Genomic DNA, 24,421 nt, shown 5'->3' with positions numbered 1-24,421 from the left:
CTCTGTAAAGTTGGTATGTGTCAATGTAGATGTAATCGGTACATACCTTATCTGCTACCATATATTCGAAGTATAAATGATTAACCTTGACCACATGTAATTTTTTTCTTTTTCTTTTTTTCTTTAAGCAATATGCAGTCAAGGCTGTAGCCCAAAACATGGCACTTGCAAGGTTCCTGGAGAATGCAGGTAAACTACATTACAATTTTTACTTTCTAAAACTTTAGCAGCCAGTGTATAGATGTCCCGGTCTACATTCCTGTACACAGTTGTGACACACGTCCTTGTGTAGGAGCTATAATGGGATCCTTGCCAGCGTACTTCTTAGCTCAGTGTCATTACAGGGGTTAACACTTTGTACTATCCATCCCCCCACATCAAGTCTATCAATAGGCAAAAAAAAGTGAGGCATTCTTTAGAATGGGATTAGTAAAATCTCTGGGTCTCTGGGCTCTTGTGAGCCAGCATCTGAGTGCTGAGAGGTTAATGGCTGAGATGGAATCTTGTCAGTAGACACTGTTTGTTGCTGAGCTTTGAAGTTGCCTGTGCTCTGGCTTTCATACAATGGAAAGCAGGTTTTATACATACCCGGACAATTTAATAATTAAAATATTGGGACGAAGTGGAATTACAGATCATCTTTCATCTTCATCTTTATGGCATTTTAAGCTTTTGCTATATCGCAGGGAAGGTTAAACTTCAAATGTACATTTTTATCGCATGTGAGACAAGTGTATCTTCTCCTATATAGGGGTTCACATGCCCACGGCCCAGTTTTGGCAGAGAAGGTTCCACGTTACTTTAATTTCAGATTTATTATAGTTTAGAAAAATGTATCTTAAGTAATTAAATAATAATGCTTTTTGTTTTAAATTTTTGTTCAAAAATATGTTCTTATGTATCGGCCTTCCATAGCAAAACGGAGCTGCCAATGATACACAGTTCAGGCAGTCAGATAGTACACATATAAAGTAAATGCTCTAGGCATTGTACCCAGGATCATGAGACGAAGGCTAATGATTTGTGCACTTGTCACTTAAATAAACATGGCTTGCTGTGTCACCAAAAGAACAACAGGCTTTGTTTCCAGATTTTAGGCCTTTCTCTTTCTCTGTCTCCCCTCCCACTCCATGCTCAGACATGCACTACTGCTCATACGCTATTTGTTTAAGGTGCAACTTTCCCACACGTTATTTGCATACGCCGTCTTGTCTGAGAGAAGCCTGAACAATATAAATGGTGTGATTGCCTGGATAGTACAGAAGAGCTAAATTATAGGGTCGTAACCGAGGTGGATGCTGACCCCGGAGACAAACCAAGGTGATCTCGCCCAGGAACCAAGACCAAGCTGCTTTGACCTGGGCGTAATATGGGTTCATTTTAACGTCTGTACCCAATCTAATGAACCAGACTTTCATAGGACACAAAAGGTCTGGTATCGTAGTTGTGCCTTTTTAATAGGGATACTAAAATGCACCCAAATTATTGTAGGCCATTTTGGTGATGCTGCTTGAAATTCCGTGCGTAGCAACAATCCACCTGGCATTCTCGCAAACTGTTACGGAGGGCATCTGCTTGGCCCACAAGGCATCAATTCACTTTAATAAGCATTGTGTGAATACCATATGACGAGAATGGGAGAGCTGAGGGTTAATCGGGCTCCCCTTTTCTCCCCCTGCTTCAGAATGCACTCTTTCCCATGATATGGATTTTGCTCTCGCAGACTTGTATTTGAAGTCTGAGTGACCTCCATCTAATGGTTTATTTTTACAAATTTAAAGACCGCTTTGGGGGAAGTTTTGGTCTTGGGCACTGAAGAAGTGTTTAGCTTTGGAATCCTTGATGTAATATTGAAGACCCCGCTAGCCTTTTATAACTCCGCACGTCTGTTTCCTATCTTTGCTGCTTCATGTGGTTATGATTTCCAATGGCGCCTCCCCTCCTTTTTTTAGCGGATATAATTAATTTTTCTAACATGGATCACAGAAAATGAGAGTGGCTGTTTATACAGCGTGTGTGTGCATTAGTTAAAAAATACACAAACTGGTCAGGAAAAGTCGGCAGGCAGGAAAGCGCCGTTGCCATTGTTCTCAGGGATCTTTTTATCTTTTTTTTTTTTTTTTCCCTTTTGTACATGCAATTGATTGTCCACCCTGACATCGCCTAGAGATTGATTTGTAGGGAGCACCCACCCTCCCTGTCTCATTTGAATGACTTGAGAATAGAGTATTATTGTGCTCAATGGCACCATGCAGGGTCTCTCAGAACAGTTATTCTTTTGTAAAAAGATTGGCTTACAGACCTTGGCAAAACTTACGGGTAGGTTTGTTTACAAGAAAGCACCAAATTCACCCGCTAGGAATGCAATACATTTTTATGCAAGCGGGAGGGATGCCTGAAGGCCAATTGTATAAACCTTTGTCCAATTTTTTTTTTTTTTCCCCCAACCTAGATGCCAATATGGATGGCAGGGACAGTACTGCGACAAGTGCATTCCTCACCCAGGATGTGTCCATGGCACTTGCATTGAACCATGGCAGTGTCTGTGTGAAACGAATTGGGGTGGTCAACTCTGTGACAAAGGTATGCTAATCATACAGCAAACTCGACATTCCCCAAGTGAAGCCTTTTGCTTTTTTTATGCAAAGTTGTGTGCATGTATCATTGTTAAAATTACTTTCCAACCTTGAAGGAACCAGCTGCAGAGCCAGTAGACATTTAATATTAGTCCTTCGAGCCCAGGTATAATCTTTGTCTGTCGTCGTCGACGTACCTTCTGATGGTGCTCTCACAGTAGTCATCCATGACCCATGCATCTCGTCTTTATTGGCAGATTTAAACTCCTGTGGGACGTACCAGCCCTGCCTAAACGGAGGCACTTGCAGCAATACCGGCCCAGACAAGTACGAGTGTTCCTGTCCAGAGGGCTATTCGGGACGGAACTTGTGAAATTGGTTAAAAAAATATTAATAATAATAATTTGTACAAATTAATTTAATATGCACGTTTATAAGTCTAGGCTAAAGGTGTTGTCTAGAATGGCACACATTTTTATTTTTTCATAAACTGCGCCACTCTCGCCTTTTTAGGCTGTGTGTGGTATTGCAGCTCCATATCATTGAAGCAAAATAGGCTGAGTTACAAGAATAGACATCAACTAGGAACAAGAGTTGAACTGTTTCTGGGAGGGGGGGGGGGGTCAAGATTTCTAATCCTGAGACAACCCCTTTTAAGCTGCTACTTTTTTTCTGTTTGTGTGCTGATGCCTTCTCCTGAGGCTATGGGAATCTGTGTTCGTCCTGGCTCAGACTTAACTGATCTAAGCTATGGCACATTGATCAGGTCAGCATAGCATGAAAGATTATTTCCTTCTTGTTTGAAGTTGTGTTAAACCAAGCACTGTTAATGAGTATAAGATATAGAGGTATTAGTGCTGGTCACATCTTGCCGAGCAAGGTGGTCTGTGTACGGGGTAGAGTTTTTAGGTTTAGTTTTTTTTGTTTTGTTTTTTATTCGGAACTAAGTGTATATTCCTCTTTCAGCTGAACATGCCTGCCTGTCTGATCCTTGCCTCAACGGTGGAAGCTGCCAGGAGACCACTGGAGGCTTTGAATGCAACTGTGCTCCAGGGTGGACTGGCCCCACATGCTCCATCAGTATGTATTGCTTATTATGATATAGCAACTGAAGAATCCATGTCTTAGATAATCCTGTGATCTTCATTGCATAATTTTATTATTTTGTTTTATAGACATAGATGATTGCGCCCAGAATCCATGTGGGCATGGTGGAACTTGCCAAGATCTAGTAGATGGGTTTAAGTGTGTTTGCCCTTCCCAGTGGACTGGAAAAACCTGCCAATAGGTAACTATTTATTAGAAAAAAATCACACATGCCGTGTTAAAGGGGATTTCTGCCCAATAAGCAGGATCAATTTGTCCATTGACTTTGGTCAGTAGCCTTTGGAAGATTACAAGGGCTTCTCTTGGATGGTTCTAGAAAATGCTCTTCTATGCGCAGCTCCTCTTCTATAACATGGGTCCATGTGCTGTAATGTATCTCCCTGATGTATGTTATCCTGCATCTCTAGAACATAAAGTGATAGATATATATATATATATAATATATATATATATGAGAGAAGTGCAGTCCTACTCTTTGTTCTATATATATATATATATATATATATATATATATATATATATTTATATATATATATAAGAGGAAAGGGCCACATATAAATATTTGCCCCTCCTACAGTAGTGGTCTCCAAGATCAACTCTCAAGTTCCCCAAGTTCTAGAATCAATTTTTCTGCTTCTATGATGGAACAGAAAACCAGGAACCTTGATGAAAGTGTGAACAAAGACTTAGATCTACCTTTTTTTCCCAGTTGCTCCATTCTAGTAAGGAATGTCTGTTTATTAAAAGGCTCCTTGTGCAGGAATTCTCCACGTTCTAGTTAAGTGAGCACTGCTGGCACTGTAAGGCTTGGTTACAGCATTAACCATCAATAAATGAGTCTGCTTAAACTAAGTGGTGTACTTTGGACAAGCGTTTAACATGAATCTACGTTCTCCACTGCTTGGTCCTGTGGGAAAGTTGCTGTATCTTTTCAGCCGTGTCAACTCCCACATACCCAGGACTTTACAGCTGGGTTCCAAAATGTGGATGATCTCATGAAGAATGAGTTGTCTACGTTCTCTTTATGAAACCCTCTAATCTGCCTGACAATAGTGAAGGTAGCCCCCACCCTCCCCTCCTGATCTGGTCAATTGCTTCTTACTCTTCTTAATGAGCAATTGGGCAAATACCATTAACCCCTTAAGGACCGGGCTCATTTTCACCTTAAGGACCAGGCTCATTTTCACCTTAAGGACCAGGCCATTTTTTGCAAATCTGACCAGTGTCACTTTAAGTGCTCATAACTTTAAAACGCTTTGACTTACCCAGGCCGTTCTGAGATTGTTTTTTCGTCACATATTGTACTTCATGACACTGCTAAAATTGGGTCAAAAAAGTTAATTTTTTTGCATAAAAAAATACAATTTTTACCGTAAATTTTGAAAAATTAGCAAATTTCAAATTTTCAGTTTCTCTACCTCTGTAATACATAGTAATACCCCCAAAAATTGTGATGACTTTACATTCCCCATATGTCTACTTCATGCTTGAATTGTTTTTGGGAATGATATTTTATTTTTTGGGGATGTTATAAGGCTTAGAAGTTTAGAAGCAAATCTTGAAATTTTTCAGAAATTTACAAAACTCAATTTTTAGCGACCAGTTCAGGTCTGAAGTCACTTTGCGAGGCTTACATAATAGAAACCACCCAAAAATGACCCCATCTAAGAAACTACACCCTCAAGGTATTCAAAACTGATTTGCATACATTGTTAACCCTTTAGGTGTTGCACAAGAGTTATTGGCAAATGGGGAGGAAATTTGAGAATTCATATTTTTGTCAAATTTTTCATTTTAACCCATTTTTTCCACTAACAAACAAGGGTTAACAGCCAAACAAGACTGTATCTTTATTGCCCTGACTCTGCCGTTTACAGAAACACCCAATATGTGGCCGTAAACTACTGTACGGCCACACAGCGGGGCGTAGAGTGAAAGGTGCACCATATGGTTTTTGGAAGGCTGATTTTTATGGACTGGTTTTTTGACACCATGTCCCATTTGAAGCCCCCTGATGCACCCCAAGAGGAGAAACTCCCTAAAGTGACCCCATCTAAGAAACTACACCCCTCAAGGTATTCAAAACTGATTTTACATACGTCGTTAACCCTTTAGGTGTTTGCACAAGAGTTATTGGCAAATGGGGATGAAATTTGAGAATTTCATTTTTTTGCCTAATTTTCAATTTTAACCCATTTTTTCCACTAACAAAGCAAGGGTTAACAGCCAAACAAGATTGTATCTTTATTGCCCTGACTCTGCCGTTTACAGAAACACCCCATATGTGGCCGTAAACTACTGTACGGGCACACAGTAGGGCGTAGAGTGAAAGGTGCGCGGTTTGGTTTTTGGAAGCCAGATTTTGCTGGACTGGTTTTTTGACACCATGTCCCATTTGAAGCCCCCCTGATGCACCCCTAGAGTAGAAAACTCCATAAAAGTGACCCCATCTAAGAAACTACACCCCTCAAGCTATTCAAAACTGATTTTACAAACTTTGTTAACCCTTTAGGTGTTGCACAAGATTTAATGGAAAATAGAGACACAATTTCAAAATTTCACATTTTTGGCAGATTTTCCATTTTAATATTTTTTTTCCAGTTACAAAGCAAGGGTTAACAGCCAAACAAAACTTAATATTTATGGCCCTAATTCTGTAGTTTACAGAAACACCCCATATGTGGTCGTAAACCGCTGTATGGGCACACGGCAGGGCGCAGAAGGAAAGGAATTCCATACGGTTTTTGGAAGGCAGGTTTTGCTGGACTGTTTTTTTTTTGACACCATGTCCCATTTGAAGCCCCCCTGATGCACCCCTAGAGTAGAAACTCCAAAAAGTGACCCCATTTTAGAAACTACGGGATAGGGTGGCAGTTTTGTTGGTACTAGTTTAGGGTACATATGATTTTTGGTTGCTCTATATTACACTTTTTTGTGCAGCAAGGTAACAAGAAATAGCTTTTTTGGCACGTTTTTTTTTTTTTTGTTATTTACAACATTCATCTGACAGGTTAGATTATGTGGTATTTTTATAGAGCAGGTTGTCGCGGACGCGGCGATACCTAATATGTATACATTTTTTTTTATTTATGTAAGTTTTATACAATAACTTCATTTTTAAAACCAAAAAAATGTTTTAGTGTCTCCATATTCTAAGAGCCATAGTTTTTTCAGTTTTTGGGCGATTATCTTGAGTAGGGTCTCATTTTTTGCGGGATGAGATGACGGTTTGATTGGCACTATTTTGGGGTGCATATGATTTTTTGATCGCTTGCTATTACACTTTTTGTGACGTAAGATGGCAAAAAATGGCTTTTTTTACACTGTTTTTATTTTTATTTTTTTACGGTGGTCATCTGAGGGGTTAGGTCATGTGATATTTTTATAGAGCCGGTCGATACGGACGCGGCGATACCTAATATGTATACTTTTTTTTATTTATGTAAGTTTTACAGAATGAGTTCATTTTTGAAAAAAAAAAAATCATGTTTTAGTGTCTCCATAGTCTAAGAGCCATAGTTTTTTCAGCTTTTGGGCGATTATCTTGAGTAGGGTCTCATTTTTTGCGGGATGAGATGACGGTTTGATTGGTACTATTTTGGCGTACATGCGACTTTTTTGATCACTTTTATTACTTTTTTTGGGAAGTAAGGTGGGCAAAATTTCAATTTTCTCATAGTTTTTATTTTTTTATTTTTATGGCGTTCACCGTGCGGGGAAAGTAACATGACCATTTTATAGATCAGGTCGTTACGGACGCGGCGATACCTAATATGTGTAGTTTATTTTATTTTTTTAATTTTTATTCAGTGATAAATGTTTTTTTTTTTATCTTAACTTTTTTCACTTTTTTTTACATTTTTGTGACCCAGACCCACTTGGTTCTTGAAGATCCAGTGGGTCTGGTGTCTGTATAATACAGTACAGAACAATATATATTGTTCTGTACTGTATTTTACTTACACTGAACAGATCTGTGCTTTTAGCATAGATCTGTTCAGCACCATGGACAGCAGGACGCCTGAGCAGGCGTCCTGTTGCCATGGGAACCCTCCCCGTCTGCTCAGAACTTCGCAGACGGGGAAGGGTAAGCACGGGGCTGAGGGGGGCTCTCTGGGGGCTCTCTCCCTCTCCATCGGGGGGCTGCAAAGCCACAGCAGCCCCCCGATGGAGAGGGAGGGAGCTCCCTGACCGATGACAGTTAACTTTTTCCATACAGCGGTCCGTACGGACTGCGGTATGGAAAGGGTTAAACGGCTGACATCTGCACAGATGTCAGCCGTTTATACCAGGGTGCCAGCAATGTGCTGGCACCCTGGTATACCCACTAGAAGCCAACGATCGTTCATGGGGAGGCGGGCGGGGGATCGCGATCCCGCCTGCCGCACCGCCCGCCTCCCGCAACGCCCCCACCGCCTGCGACACCCCCCCCGCACCACCCTCCGGCATAAAATCGTGCAGGGGTGCAGGGGGGGGTGAAAAATAATGATTTTAGCCACTCTAAAGTTTCTGATCCCCGCGGTCAGGGACCGCGGCGATCAGAAACTGCAAAAAGCGCAGCAAACCGCAGGTCTGAATTGACCTGCGGTTTGCTGCGATCGCCGATACGGGGGGGTCAAATGACCCCCCCCTGCATTGTTACGGGATGCCGGCTGAATGATTTCAGCCGAAATCCCGTTCCAATTAACCCCTGGGGCGCCGGAATACAGATTTTAAGTCAGGACGTACCGGTACGTCCTCGGTCCTTAAGGACTCGGGAAATAGGGCGTACCGGTACGTCCTAGGTCCTTAAGGACTCGGGAAATAGGGCGTACCGGTACGTCCTAGGTCCTTAAGGGGTTAAACTGAAGGAGATTTTTTATTTATTTTTTTTTGTCTACAAATCTTACCTTAAAGGCAAATGTTCTGGACTGTAAGGGTTTAGGGAATAATGACAAAGACAGTTTAAAGGTTATACTTATATATGTTTATGGGAAATTAGGAGAGCAGAGCTTAATGAGTTGGCAGGATTACTAGAGAGTCAAAATATAAATATAGACCTAAACCTAACCAAAGCTTTTCCCTTCCTCAACCCTAATAGAAAAAATCTGGATGGTTTAGGTCTATAATGTACTACAATATAATCCTATCCCAGCCTCGTGGTTGGATCAGTTCTATAGTGAACTATATGAGGGTAGGGTTCTGATTATGCACTCCCCTACACTCCTAAATAAGACTCTGTTCACACCTAGTTTTGTACACGTCATAAAAAGATTCCGACAAGTACTCCAAATGTTCCCATTACACGTAATAGGCCCAACATGTACCATCAGGAAAGTGAGGCTTGGACGTGTAGTGCCACAGTTGCTTCTATTTAGACTAATCCCTTTTTTTCTTTTTACTTAAGATGCTAACGAGTGTGAAGTTAAACCCTGCGTGAATGCAAATTCCTGCAAAAACCTGATTGGCAGTTACTACTGCGACTGCATCCCCGGCTGGACGGGTCAGAACTGCGACATTAGTAAGTATAGCATGTCCTCCTTTTCCTGTCACCACAGAGACAAATTAACCTCTAGCCATTTCTGAACCCTAGATGAAAATATACATTGCCTGATATAATTTAAGGAAAAAGGGAGTTGTCAGCCTGGAAAGTAAATATACAATTTTATCAAAACGTATTAGTCTGTAGTACGGGCATATTCTGATAACGTGGCTGAAACAATGATGTGAAGTTTAGAAAGCTGGTGGAAGAATTACTTCAAGGTCCCACCCTTAAGAATAAGCTTATCTAAAGGAAAGGATGCAGGAAACTCCACAAAAGCTCTATCTATCTCCAGTAATACAGATTTGCCTTCTGTCGCCGTCAGTTGAAGTGTGCCTTGGGTTCAACTACCATTGTCTAATACTTCTCTATTTTTTTCCCTATCTAGATATCAATGATTGTATTGACCAGTGTCAGAATGGAGGAACATGCAGGGTACGTCTTTGAGCAGTCATTAATTTAATATTCATTTTAATTAAGTTGAATAGTTTCTATAAAAGTATAAATTACCATCATGCAGTGTGGTTAGGGGTGGTGTATCAGGATTGGACTGGGGTTCCTTAGGCCCACCAGATAAAAATTATGCTCAGGGCCCAGACCCCATATCATCAAAGTCTGAAAGACTATTGGTTGTAAATGGTTTTTTTTTTTATTTATTTTTTCTGCTGGACCACTGGGGCTCTTGATGATATCAGAGCCTGGGCCCACCGGAGAATCTTCTGGTACTCTTGTGGGCCAGTCTGACTCTCAGGTGTATGTATTTGTATATATTATATATTTTACTATGTGATGTCTTTTTATACCATAATATTTTTTGCAGATCGGATTTGTAACATTTGAAAATAACTCGGTAAAAAAAAAAAAAAAGTTTTGCCAAACATGAAAGTTATCCCCTATTCACTGACTAGGGGGTAACTAACTGATCAGTGAGGGGTCTAACCTCTGGAACCCCCACCAATCCTGAGAATGGGGCTCTCATGTTCTTGTCCCGATGGATGTTCCTGTCCTTCATTCTCTGTGAGGCTGCCGGAGATAGCAGAATACAGTGCTCCGCTATTTCCGGTAGTCCCATAGAAAATGAATGGAGAGGCAGGGAGCATAATCAGCCTGGCACTTCATCAGGACAGGAACATCTGACCCCCATTCTCAGGGTTGGACCCCAACCGTTCTATTAGTTATTCCCTCTACTGTGAATAAATGGTAACTTTCATACCTGATAAAACCCCTTTAATTATGCTTGTTAAAAGTCAACAAAGTGTGTGCACCATGATATACTGACTTTATTCCTTGCATGCACACAGCAGCATTACTATGCTATGGGAGTCAGACAAATACCCATTTCAATAGGCGAAAAATCTGTGTACGGCTGGCGTCGGCTCATTGTGCCCATACGCCCGTGTTTGTTTTGATCGGGGGACGCTGGCGCTTTTTGACAGAAAACCTAATATACAGCATTCATTCAGGGATTTTTGTGTCAGGATTTTCTTTTTGAACAAGTGTCATTGTGGGATCTTGGTAAACAGCGTTCCTTTTGTTTCAACCTCTGTCAATTGCAGGACTTGGTTAATGGATTCCGCTGTATCTGTCCGCCTGGCTATGCAGGGGAGCGCTGTGAGAAAGACATCAATGAATGTGCCAGCCACCCTTGCCTGAATGGGGGTCACTGCCAGGATGAAATCAATGGATTTCAATGTCTGTGTCCTGCTGGTTTCTCTGGAAACCTCTGTCAGGTGAGCGCTGTGAAATGCAAACCTTAAGGAATTGTTGTAGGCTTTTTTTTCTCCTCTCCTTCCCTCTTTTTCTAATGACTTGTACACTAAATACCTTATGTTCAGCCAGGCTTGCTATAGAGTCAAACTCCTTACAGCTGTCTGCCAATAAAGTGTTTGTTGGGAAGGGGTGGGGGATGGAACGAGTACGAGAAATCGGATCCATTCAGTTAAACAGATCGCAAATGTATTCGTGTTAAAAGTTTTGTTGTATGTTCATTGCTGGCCTTCGGTGACTGTTTTATATCCTAAATCTGCCTGCTCCGATCTAGGCAAACCAGGGCTGTTCATTCTGCTTTAAATAAAATTAATGGAGGCAGCTAGATGAAAAGGTCAGATTCCAGAGTGTCTGCTCTCTTTAGCATTGGATAGAGTAATAATCAAACCTTTGTGTTTTTTTTTTTTTTTTTTTCTTCTGCTTCCCCTTCAACATTTACAGTTGGACATAGATTACTGTGAGCCCAACCCATGCCAGAATGAAGCCCAGTGCTTTAACCTCGCCACTGATTACTTCTGTAACTGCTCCGAGGACTACGAGGGAAAGAACTGTTCACAGCTAAAAGATCACTGTCGCACGACTCCCTGTGAAGGTATGCGTGCCAGTCATTGTTGTCATGAGCTGCCACCAACCGCTCCATCGCTGGTGTGTGCAACAACCGCGTAAATGGTCATGACCCTCACGGTGGGATGATAAAATCCAGCTGTCTGTAGGGGTTAAATCCTTAGTATGTTGGAAGGGTTGCTCCGTGGTTCAATTAAGTAGGTTGACCTATTCCTTTGTGTGTACGTGTGTTTTCTTTTTAAGAGTTCTACAAGATCAAATACACTTACAGCACATTTTCAATACTAAAGCTGGCCATACACATTCAATAGCTGCAGCCTAAAGATCATTTAGGCCAACAGCTATCTCTCCTGACTCCCCCCATACACATACAGGTTTGGTTAAGCTGAACATGTATGCATATTCAATGGAGAGAGTGTAAAAATCCAATGCCAGGCACCTGTGGTGGTGGCTTAACTTCTGGGAACTCTCCCTCAACATCATCTATTGGGAGCTCCTCACACAAATAGGACTGTTGGTGGTTACGGCCAACGATGCACTTTGTATGGGGGGGCCTCAAGACTCTGAACCTGATGGGCTGTATTGTCAGAAGAATAAAGCAGCAAGTAACAGATGTATTGGCATTGGACATGTCTCCACGAGGCCTAATTATGTGAATATTTGGCAGAAATGTGGCCAAGTAGAGGTAGAATTAATGGGAATCTGATCAGGAATGCCTAATATTTGATCATGGACAGGGTAGTAATGTGAAGTTATTTTAGTCACCTTTACCCAGAACAACATTTCATCTGTGTATCCTCTATCTTACAGTCATTGACAGCTGCACAGTTGCAGTGGCCTCCAACAGCACCCCAGAAGGAGTGAGGTACATTTCCTCTAATGTGTGCGGCCCGCATGGCAAATGCAAGAGCCAGGCTGGTGGCAAATTCACCTGCGAATGCAACAAGGGCTTCACTGGCACATATTGTCATGAAAGTAAGTGCCTCCTTCTCATCTAGAGAGAACCCTTTATCGTAATATCCAGTTTATTGGCATTGGGTTAGAAATATATATATATTTTTTTTTCTTTTTTCTTTCAGATATCAATGACTGTGAAAGCAACCCTTGCAAAAACAGTGGGACCTGCATTGATGGGGTGAACTCCTACAAGTGCATTTGTAGCGAAGGATGGGAAGGAACATACTGTGAAATAAGTGAGTTTGTTATATTGCAAATTAAATTCCTTGAGTTACAGTAAGGCTGGCGGACAGCTATCTCTCCTGATTACCCCCTCCCATTCCCTGCAATACACGTTCACGCTTGACCACCATGCCACTAATTGGAGGAAGAAAGTCACTGCCAGACTCCTATGGCAGCAGCTTATCTCCCAGAGAACAAAAGAATCGTCTGTTGAAATCCAACTGCCCGATCCTAAACTCCACCGATATCGGGGAGAGTATGGGGAGGCCTCTGTACACATTAGTTGGTCAGCCATTCCCATGAAATGAGCAGGTTCAGGCACCATTTATCTAATGGGTAACTCTGAACTCTGCATAGTCAAGGATGATCTCTCAAGCAAGCAGTGATACTGTGGTTGTGTTATCAGTGGCTTTATGGGGGATTATAGGTTCACACTAGCTTGTATGGATCACGTTCTGGAGACTAATGTACCAGCAAAGCTGAGCATCTTCCAGAGATTGATTCTCCATCATCCAGATTGCTGCTGGACAGTTTTTTACGTTTCTTTTTAACCATGTGCTATATCTTCCTTTCTTGTTTTTAGACATAAATAACTGCAGTAAAAATTCTTGTCACAATGGAGGTACTTGTCGAGACTTGGTTAATGATTTCTACTGTGAATGCAAGAATGGGTGGAAAGGAAAAACGTGCCACTCCCGTAAGTGTGTGTTTATAACTGCGGATAAATATGGATCTTTTTATCTACTGATTCTAAAACAGTGTTTTCCTCTTCTGCAGAAGACAGCCAGTGTGACGAGTCCACCTGCAACAATGGTGGGACCTGCTATGACCAGGGTGATACTTTTAAATGCATGTGTTCACCTGGATGGGAAGGAACCACTTGTAACATTGGTAAGTTCATCAGGAGGACCTATAATATGAATGATCATATACTAGAACCACAATACTCCATAAAAAAAATCCAGGTATTTGTCAACGTAGACCATTGGTTGTCTGAAAAAACACATTTAGAGAACCCTAATGCACATTCTAGCCTAGGAATGGCTTTGCAGCCTAAGTTATTGTAGGTGTTCTACATCCAAAGCGTTGCCAGTAGCATAATTGTTGGTCCTATAAAGTCGGCAGTGGTCATTTTTGTGTTTCCGCACCTTAATAACAGGAAGGAAGTGGGTAATACTGACCTCCTGGCCCAGAAATAAAGCAGTCATTAAACTATTAGTTGATCTCAGACTCTCACACTATTAAGTGTGACTTGTAATCTTCACGGGTTAGGTTTTGCAGATGGAGGGCATTTGTAGATTGCCATGTGCAGAGAATAACTAAAAGGGAAATATCCTGTTTGCTCTTAAGACCTCTGTGTTTCATGCTTGGTTTCATGCTTGCTTTGCACTGTTTTCCTCATAGCAAGAAACAGCAGCTGTTTGCCAAATCCTTGCTTCAATGGTGGAACTTGCGTAGTCCGTGGGGACTCTTTCACTTGTGTTTGCAAAGAAGGCTGGGAAGGTCCGACGTGCTCTCAAAGTAAGTTTGTTTTAAGTGCTGCGCTGGAAGAGGGAGGGGATCCACGAGGGGACGTTTAGCTCATCCTGTCACCCCGTGTACCTTAAATTGAATCCAGAAGTGTGAAGCATTTGATGTGGACTTCTGCATCACCTGAATCATGTTGTGCTGTAACTTGAAGTAACAGAGGCTTGACCTGGGCATGAGAAAGTTGTGCTTGAGATAACCACAGACAGATGTTGCCCTATGTTTTTCACTTGCTTTTGTCCAGTGTTTTTTTTTTTTTTTTGTTGTGTGGTTTTTCCTTTTTACATATCAGTCTCTTCCTGTGTTTGCGTGATTTTTTTGTTTTTTAGAATACATATAATTAAGTTATGATTGATTTTTGTTTATGGGGGATTACAGTGTGCAGACCTTGTTTAATTTCTGCTTCTCCTTTGGTTTTTAGATACCAATGACTGCAATCCACATCCATGGTAAGTACAACTGCAAACAAATACAGATTGCAGCCAGTACTATAAACCTCCCCGTACATTTGAGACCATGATCGATGAGTGTTCCATGGGATCGTTCATACGAACAATCCACCCAGCAGCATGCTACACTAAACTGGCCGACCAGGGAGTTGGCTTTTAAAAAAACGACTCCCTGGTCCTTGGGCAATTTTGGCTGACCATGCTATAAATATGCAGTTTCTGATAACAAAGGCTGAAATTTTCCAGCATGGCCGATTACAATTTCGGCAGACAAGTCAGCCGTCGCAAACTATTATTCACGCTAGTTTTTCAAATGACCAGTCGCCCATTCTGGCCAGTTTGTATCTAAGAAAGTCTATAGACGATCCACCCAAATCACCTAGAGTATATCCAAAAGGCCAAACATTAACAGAACCGCGCTTTCCCACCTGGTGGCCTGCATCTTTACTAGGAAGTGTATGATGATGATTGTGTAAAGGGAACAAGTCCATGTTGTAAAGCATATTTTATGACCCTATTAAATTCCTTTAGATGTACAAAAGGCTGAAGTTTCGTTCTATATTCTGCTCAAGCCTGGAAACTTCTATTAAGAAATTCTCCTCTGTTGTGATGCAAATAAACGTAAAAAATTTTTTTGTTTGCTACAATAAAGCATTTAAAGTCTGGGTTGTTTTCTTTTAGCTACAACAGCGGAACTTGTGTGGATGGAGACAATTGGTACCGGTGTGAATGCGCACCTGGATTTGCTGGTCCCGACTGTAGAATTAGTAAGTATTGCTCTTCTGTCTGGGCAATTTCTCACCATAAAATCTATACGACATTTCCATTAGCGTACGGGATCTAAGCGCAAACATTGAGTATGCTTAAAGTGACGCTATATGAGATTATACTGTACGTAACGCATATCGGCTATATAGTGTGGACGAGAAATGGCTGCATGTGTCTATATCCTAAAGCTTTACACTAACTCCAAGGAGCGGTTTGAACTGCGTTTGCACCACTGCATGTCCCAGACTATGACAGTTATGGTTTCCCCTTTTTTTTTTTTTTTTTTTTTTTTTCCTACTACCTTTATTTGGAAATGATGGGGTTAAAACGTGGTTTGACACAACGTAATTATACCTTGGGATGGCACAGATTGTAATTTCCATCCAGCCTGGCATTCTCCAGCCTTTATTTTCAGTGGCACTGTGTCACGATTGTTAGCCCTGTAGATTTCACACCAGATTCCATGTAGAAAGCCATACCAGTGATAATACAGCTGGGAACCTTTCACACACCCATTTATGAATAGGCTTGCTCGGATTTTGGGTGGCAGCCAAGCGGGGTCTAGTTGGTGTATGGATAACGACATCCCTCCCTCACTGCCTGGTTGTTAGAAGCTCCGGCCAGCGTGCTGAGTGCAGGTTTTTGCAGGCAGGGAAGTTCTTTTGTGTTTATGCATCAGAGGAAAAGATTGGACTTCTAAGGGAAAGATGATGATGATGATGTGGGGAGGAGGTAGATGACTAGTCCAACATCTTTGTAAGCGAGCTGGCTATGTTTTATTACAGTGGAAAATCATAAATCAACCTTTGGCTTTGGAGTGGGAATTACAGCATTTTCTATATGAAAAGCTGGAAATGAATTGTGTAGAATGGTGCGTATACTTAAACAGGATTTCCTACTGGAATAAAAAGTTCACCAGTAACGATCAGTCCTGTTTTTTTTTTGTTTTGTTTTTTCTCCATTTGTTAAAAACTCAATTACTTAAAGGGGTTTTGTAGTGTGTGTTTTTTATGGAAATGGTTCCACCTTTTGTCAGTGGAGTGTCTAGTATTGCATTCCCATTTAAGTGAATAACCTGGATGGTACGATTTCTGGAAAAAGTATCCTTTTTTTTTTTTTCGAATGCAAGATAATCTGTTGAAAGGTGTCATCCAGTGGCTTAATATTGATGACCTAACCTTAGAATAGGTCCTCTATATCGGATCGCCGGGGGTCCTTGTTGAAGGGGACGTGGCACTCGTGTGAGCGCTGCTTTCTCTTCAAAATGACCTGCAGGTCGTCTTGTTTGTAGCAGTGACCCCTTCAAAAAGCTGATTGGCTGGGGTGGGCCCACTGAGGATAGGTCATCAATATCAGATTGGTGGGGGACCTAACTCCCTGCACCCCCTGCTGATCAGCTGTTTGAAGACAACGCTGTGCTTATGCAAGTCCTGCGTTTACAGTTGACCAGCTTGACGGCCTCACACACCGGCGAGGTGTAATTACAGCCCCTCCGTCCCATTTACTTGAATAGGAAGGAGCAGTTGTAGTTACACTCCACTCCACTCCACTCCATTTATGTGAAGGGAAGGTCTAATTACACTGCTCGCCATTGCAATGTTGACTGCAAGCGGTTAAACAGTGAAGAGAAGGCAGTGGTTGCACGAGCAATGCGTTCTCTTGAAACAGCTGCTTGGCGGGAGTGTTGGGTGACTGGCTAGTGCCGATGTGATATTGGTGACCTATCCTGAGGATAGGTCATCAATATCAGTAACTGGACAACCCCTACAAGTTATATCCGTTACTGGGAATGCCTATATGATCCCCTGTTAGCAGGTCCCAAGGGATTGGCACTGTGTTTTTCCCAGTGTCTTGAATCTGCCTTGTTCACTGACTGATACTTCTGCTTTCCTCTGTTCTCTTATAACCGTATAGCTAGATGCATTTTCCATAGTTATGCCATTTTGTGTTCTGAAGGCTTAAGGTGGATCTAGATGGGCCAACTGAGCAGCCTATTGTCAGGAAGGAAGCAATCTCCTACACTGTATGAGAATGAGGGATAGCTATAGCGATCCTTCATCCTCATACAGAATCATGGCTTCTGAGCAGCAGATCGCTGTTTTACACAGCACGATCTGCTGCTCAGAAGCCATGATCGGTGGTGCCTCCATGAGCGACAGGACCACCCGATGAATGGCGGCACATTTAGACAGCCAGATGGACAGTAAATCGGTGTCATCCCTCAAAGCATTAAACAGACCAGAGCTTATCCTTTACCCTTAAACTCTTAACTATATCTTGAATTTCATCATTTTCTCTTACTTTTTGAGCCAACCCTCTAAGTGTTAAACACGGTTCTTCTTTATTGCTGTTACAAAGGTTACTTGATGATATTAGCAGTGAAACGGTCAAGTAACTCGGGAAGGCAAGATTATTTTGTTGCACAACTTGCTTCAACGAATGACTGCCTGAAAACAAATGTGTTTTTTCCTTTATAGATATTAATGAGTGTCAGTCGTCTCCTTGTGCCTATGGAGCCACATGCATCGATGAGATCAATAGCTACCGCTGTATCTGTCCACCTGGCCGCAGTGGTCCAAAGTGTCAAGAAGGTATGCACCATGTCTTTCTCTTACTCAGGGCAAAAATAAATAGTATATGTTGGCCAAAGCAGAGGCTCCTTTGAAAAGAAAAAGTAACCTACCTTTTGTGGTTCTTGTCCCATCTCGGTACAGTGCAGGAAACTGGTTGACCAGATGCGTTTCCTTAGACAAATCTTTGGAGGAGGGGGGTTACAGGTTTTCATTGAAGAAATCCAGCAGGGGTGTGTGTGTGAAGGGACAAGAACCCTAAAAGGGCTATCTATAGGGAGAGTCTCTGGTTTGGCTGACATAAGCTAATTTGCACCTCTTGAGTATTAGATTATATTAAATTGAACTGGTGGCTTGCAGATGAGTCAGTACTTGCCTAATACCTACAGCCAACCTTTAATGGAATAATCACCAGGATTGCCCCCCTTTTTAACTTGGTGGATCACGAACATGACAAGCCAGCAGGTGTTTGAGCCCAGGGGGACCAATCCAGAGGGATCCATGGATGCAGTAGGCTCCACTTGGCCTGTCAGAGTGCTCACTTAACATAGAGGGCTAGCTTTTATAGTGATTTTCATTGTGGGGTAGGAGGTAGCTGTGCGCTATGTATGCCATCCTATGTTTTACTTGGGGCATCTGTCCTGCTGATAAACTCCTTTTGAAGCTATAACTGAAGTCGAATAGAATATTTTGTTGGTGTTTTCTATGCCCACCATCTCCTAATTTTTTTTTTTATTTTTTTTGCAGTTACAGCACAGCCTTGTATAATTAACGACCACGTTATGTCAGATGGCGCCAAATGGAACGATGACTGCAACACTTGTCAGTGTGTGAACGGAAGGGTTTCCTGCTCTAAGGTAAGAGGAGTGGGGACTGGCTGACTATACTTGCCATAGGTTTACCATAGAGCTGTTCACATAGACTGAGGGCTTCATGTTGTGTTTTTTTTATTTATTTTTTTGCATTAATAAAAAAAAACTTTACACAAAGAATAAACGTCATGGCAGTAAGATACGCCCACGGTGATAAGGCGACACGGTTCATTCTGCACACATGGCTGGCTTTTTATTTTATTTTTTTGAAGATACGCTGTGCTTTATTTTCATGCACTTGATTATTCATCCTTGGAGATGACGCATTAAGTTTGTTCAAAGGTTTTCTTGCTTGAAAGAACATGAATTTCTGAACGTGTGTGTGTGAGGTTCATCCTGTGCAGCTCCTCTTTAGAATTAAAAGGTTCAGACTGTGACATCCTCTGATATAACTGCACATCACTATTACCTGACAGATATTGTCAGATGTTCTGGATTGTCGGACTGACCTAGGAACTTGTATAGATCACTTGTTAAGTCTTCCAATCTTGGGGTGGATTCAAATCACGTTTTACGCTTCCGTTTGCCGTATAGGTTAGGGGAAAAAAGGATACAAAAACGAATCACATCACGTTCTTGTATCCTGAAGAGTCCAGTAAAAAAAAAAAGTATAATTTATATATATATTTTTTTTATTCAATTAAACTGTATGGTGAGCGGATGCCACTGTATGGAATCAGTCTGAGGCATCCGTTTAACGTATATGTTAAACGGATGGGAAAAACGTGATGTGAACCCATCCTTAGCCTTGTGAAATTTTACCATTTATAGTGCAGTTCTTTCCTGGAAACTAGGATTATTCTATGACATATTAATTGACTTTCAATTGACATAGTGCATGTTTTATTTACTGTATACTACTGTTTAATTTGTAGGTATGGTGTGGCCCTCAGCGCTGTGATTTACACAGTAAAGGTCATAGTGAATGCCCTGCTGGCCAATCTTGTGTCCCAATTAAGGACAACCATTGCTTTGTCCCTCCCTGTACTGGAGCTGGGGAATGCTGGCCTTCCAACCAGCCGCCAGTGAAGACAAAATGTAACGCCAATGCGAATTACCAGGACAACAACTGTGTGAACATCACTTTTACCTTCAACAAGGAGCTGATGTCCCCGGTGAGTGAGGCCATGCCATGTACTTGTATTTATGAGATTGTTACCAGGAGAAATACAGTGGTATGGTATTAAAGGGAGTCTGTCCGTGCTAAACTGCGGACAGCATTATGTAGAGGCACACGTATGTTTTGTGGAGCTTTTATCATCAGAAGTAGAGAGAATATGAACCTTTATTCTGCTCTTAAGTGCAATTGAGGTGGCATTTCACTGTGAAGTGTTTTCTGCCTTAAACTGGGGCAGAGGTTGTGAAGCGGCTCAATACAGAGAGCACTTCACAGTGAAGCTGTGCGTTTATTGCACTTAAGGAGCAGAATCTGGCAGAATAAAACTTCATATTTTCATGTCTCCTGATAAAAGTTCCACAAAGTGTACTTGCACAGGTCTCCCTAGCCCCTAGTGCTGTCAACAGTTTAGCATTGTCAAAACTGCTGACAGTCCATTTAAATCCACTTCTCAGGATTGGATCACTTAGGATTGATAGCTCATTGGCAGTAAGCATATAAAGTAAAGTTTAGTGTGGCTTTTACATACTGGTCACTACACATGCATGACGTACACTATGTATTTTTTATGTGACTTGTTTCTAATGTTACTGACTTGTTGTGTTTTATGATCAGGGCCTTACTACAGAGAGCATTTGCAATGAATTGCGGAATCTTAACATCTTAAAGAATGCTTCAGCAAAATATTCAATCTACGTTACCTGCGAGCCATCTCCTTTGGCAAACAATGAGATCCACGTTGCTATAGTAAGTAGGACATGCAGTGTATATACCAAAATGCATTGTGGGACTATGCTGTTAAACCGTGGCTATGTCATCCCTGGATTTCTGTAGTTTTGTATCTACAGCTGCTTGTCTGTAGACCAATGTTTTCTACATAGACTCTACAGACAGTGCCCACTTAGTAGAGGGAACTCTATTATTCACTACCTCATATAGGGTGGACTTGTCTTCTCCATGGTCAGCGTTTCTAAATGGATATTTTGTTTGCTTCTAGTCTGCTGACGAAACAAGAGATGGAAAAAGCACAATTCAGGATATCACAGAAAAACTCATCGACCTTGTTAGCAAAAGGGATGAAAACAACACCTTCATCACATCAGTGGCAGAAGTCAGAGTGCAAACACACACCAAAAACCGGACCGGTGAGTGGTCTACAAGTAATAGGCCATTATAGGAATTTGGGACTTTTATGGGTATATTAGGTGGTTTTTACTTGTAGTCGGAAGACATAGTCATCTGTGTGGGTTGTCTGAGGAGCCATTGCTCCAGTTTACTCTACATGTAAGTGTCTGCAAGTTGTGGTCCTGCTACAATAACTTCAATGTTTTGCGAAGGGGGGAAAAATATATTTTTGGGCAATTTGGATTCATTTGCAACATAGGGATACCTTGATGTTGCCCACAAGTTACAGTAGTGCCCTGTACCAACATTTTCTGGATACCACGCAACACACAGGAAATGACCACTCAGCCAGACGCTGGCCACACCAGCAACTGATTGGCTGAGCAGTCATTTCTTGTGCGTCAAGAGGGACCAGAGAGGAGAGAGAACAGTAGGAATCCAGAAAGCCATGGAAATGGAGTGTCAAAGGATTACCCTTTAAAGTGCTCACAATAACACATATATGCACTTAAAGGGGCATGTCTTAGTGATGGATGTCTTAACTTTTTGTAAACTGCAGTGATCTACTTTCTGTGTGCGTTAAGACTTTGTACTAACGCCTTCATCTTCCCACTAGATTTCCTTGTGCCCTTGCTGAGCTCCGTTCTCACGGTGGCCTGGATTTGTTGCCTGATAACCGCCTTTTACTGGTGCATCTGGAAACGTAGAAAGCCAAGCAGCCAGAGTCACACAGCCTCTGATGATAACACGACCAACAACGTCCGGGAGCAACTGAACCAGATTAAAAACCCCATTGAAAAGCATGCAGCCAACAGCGTCCCCATCAAAGACTACGAAAACAAAAAAATTAATGCAAAAATAAGGACACACAACTCAGAAGTGGAAGAAGACGACATGGACAAACACCAGCAGAAGAGCCGATATGTGAAGCAGCCAGCTTACACACTAGTCGATAGAGATGAAAAGCCGCCTAATGGCACCCCCACAAAACAGCCAAACTGGACAAATAAACAGGACAACAGAGACTTAGAAACAGCACAAAGTTTAAATCGGATGGAGTACATTGTATAGCGGACAGGGCGCTGCCATGCAGAGCTGGTGTCTGCTGTAAAGGGCTCGGGAGTCTCTAGTTCTTAAACTGTTGTGTAATATTTGAGTCTAAGGCTATTATTTACTTAGAATCCCTATGTTAATTTAAGTTTTGACAAGCTGGCTTACACTGGCAAAGATAGTTGCTGTGGTTGGCTGGAATACCAAGTGCTGCATTTCACATCTATGCAAAACTAGTGAAAAGTGCCCTAATGTCAATTCAGCCACAGCTGAAACATCCCAGAAGATCGTGCATTGCCTTTGCAGTTGGCTAGTGGTTATTTTTTTTTGTTTGTTTTTTTTTTATTTTGTTTTGTTTTTACCCTTCACATTTTTGACTGGTGTCCATAATAATGCAGTCTTTAGAATAATACCTTTTTTATTTATATTTATTATGTATAATTTTTTTTTATTTTGTATATTGGTTTTTGTAGTAATGTACAACTAGTTCTGTATTTGAAAGTGCCTTTGTAGCTCAGAACCACAGCAACTATCGAAAAATTAGGTTTATTATTTATTTTTTTTATTGTATTTTGTGCTGGGAATTGGGGGCGGCGGGCAAGACTGTCAGCTGTTGCTGGTAATATGAAGAATTGTCAAGTAGAAGTTTTTGTATAGACCTGTAAATATTTTTTTATTTTTTTTTATTAATCACTGTGTATATTTGATTTATTAACTTAATAATCAAGAGCCTTAAATATCATTCCTTTTTATTTATATGTACTTGTTTAGAGTTGAAGGTTTTTGATAGCTTTGTAAGCTTTGTGGCTTCAGTTTTTTTTTAAATTCATTTCTTGTTACATGTTAACTATATGCCAAAATTTAAGGTGTTCTAAAATAGTTTTATTTTTTATGAATAGGACAGGCGCACATGCCTCAATGCTGTTTTTTGTACATTTGTCAGATGTTAAATACCTTTATAAAGCATCCCTTAAAGAAACTTTTGTAAGTTAAGAATGAAACCGTTTTCAGAGGTAGAGTTTAGGGAAAAAAATCTTTTGCTGCTTTGCCTTTGATATTAAAAAAATAAAATAAAAAATAAGGAATAAGTGTGACTGGCAGATATTCTGCTACAAGGCAGTTTAAGGAAACATGTAGAGCTATTCATGTACAAGGAATGTCAGCGTTCATGTTTAAAAAAAAATAATAATAATTAAAAAAAAAATTCAAATTGTGTGAAGTTTGAAGCTCCGCAATCTTGTATTTTGTATATTCTGATTTTCTTCCACCTTGAAAACTAAAGAACCACTTGTAGATATTATTTTTTATTTTTTTATTTTCGTAATCTACTGATACTCAAGAGTATTCCATTAAGCTAGTTTTTGAATACTTGAACAGTAGAAACCCAGTGATCGCTGTTGCTTTTCCACCTAATACACTGCCTTCCATTCCAATAAGGTACACGGGCACCCTTGATGTAATTACCCACTAAAGGCACACTAGAGATGGTTGCTACTCATGTCGCAAATTAAATGGCAAACTCCGATGTCAAGATGTTCTTTTTGTTGTCTGATTTTTATTTTTTTCCTGTATTCATACAAATACATTCCAGATTCTACAGAGATTACATATGTATTCTGCCATCACCCAAACAAATACTTCTTAGATATCAAAAGGCCAGCACAAAACGTTGTCTGTGTGCACTGCATCCCATACGTGGACCCCTGTATTACTAGAGGTACTCATTCTACTGCAAATCCCATGGTTACACACTATGTATACAATTACATGAAAAGTGAAACTGTTATCATCGACCACAGAGATCCTGAAGATTCCCTGTATTGTGATATTAGTGTTATATAAACCCTGCCTCTTTGATGTGTTGTTCAAGGCTACAAATTTTGGAAAGTAATATTTATTAAATTTTTTTTGTATGAAAAACTTGTGACATTGGATTTCACATTTGTTCAGTACACTGCTTGTTAGCACTTGTCCATTATATTTCAGTTATGTATTAAATGCACCAGCACCTACCACTTGCACACAACTGTGGCATCCATTTTGTGAGCTGCTGTACTTAAATATTTAATAACTCATCGATATACATTAGGGTTTCTTGAATACCACCCGTTCTCTTTTTCTTGTATTGTGCAATATTGGCATCAGATGTGCTATGTAAACAGGGATCTGCTATCCAGGAACTATGAATGTGTATGAAGAAGAGTGATTGCAGTAGCCATACCTCCACTG

The 24,421-nt window shown here is 41.0% G+C and overlaps 1 protein-coding gene across 1 annotated transcript in view; it reads left to right on the top strand.

Moving 5' to 3' along the window:
• Positions 1-24,112, top strand: part of JAG1 (jagged canonical Notch ligand 1) — a 42,395-nt gene extending 18,283 nt beyond the window's left edge. Inside the window, 23 exon segments of the mRNA XM_040429899.1 lie at positions 129-189; positions 2,453-2,583; positions 2,834-2,943; positions 2,945-2,954; positions 3,543-3,656; positions 3,752-3,860; positions 9,065-9,183; positions 9,593-9,639; positions 10,761-10,934; positions 11,413-11,563; positions 12,346-12,510; positions 12,615-12,728; positions 13,298-13,411; positions 13,492-13,605; positions 14,119-14,235; positions 14,663-14,690; positions 15,372-15,457; positions 17,936-18,049; positions 18,776-18,885; positions 19,776-20,015; positions 20,633-20,764; positions 21,015-21,162; positions 21,759-24,112. Of these exon segments, the coding sequence (XP_040285833.1) occupies positions 129-189; positions 2,453-2,583; positions 2,834-2,943; positions 2,945-2,954; positions 3,543-3,656; positions 3,752-3,860; positions 9,065-9,183; positions 9,593-9,639; positions 10,761-10,934; positions 11,413-11,563; positions 12,346-12,510; positions 12,615-12,728; positions 13,298-13,411; positions 13,492-13,605; positions 14,119-14,235; positions 14,663-14,690; positions 15,372-15,457; positions 17,936-18,049; positions 18,776-18,885; positions 19,776-20,015; positions 20,633-20,764; positions 21,015-21,162; positions 21,759-22,213 (2,963 nt within the window). The 3' untranslated portion in view covers positions 22,214-24,112.
• The last annotated feature ends 309 nt before the right edge of the window (positions 24,113-24,421 follow it).

The sequence above is a fragment of the Bufo bufo genome, chromosome 4 (assembly GCF_905171765.1).
Source record: "Bufo bufo chromosome 4, aBufBuf1.1, whole genome shotgun sequence".
NCBI classification, from domain to species: Eukaryota; Metazoa; Chordata; class Amphibia; order Anura; family Bufonidae; genus Bufo; species Bufo bufo.
This window is presented reverse-complemented; position numbering and strand designations above follow the sequence as displayed.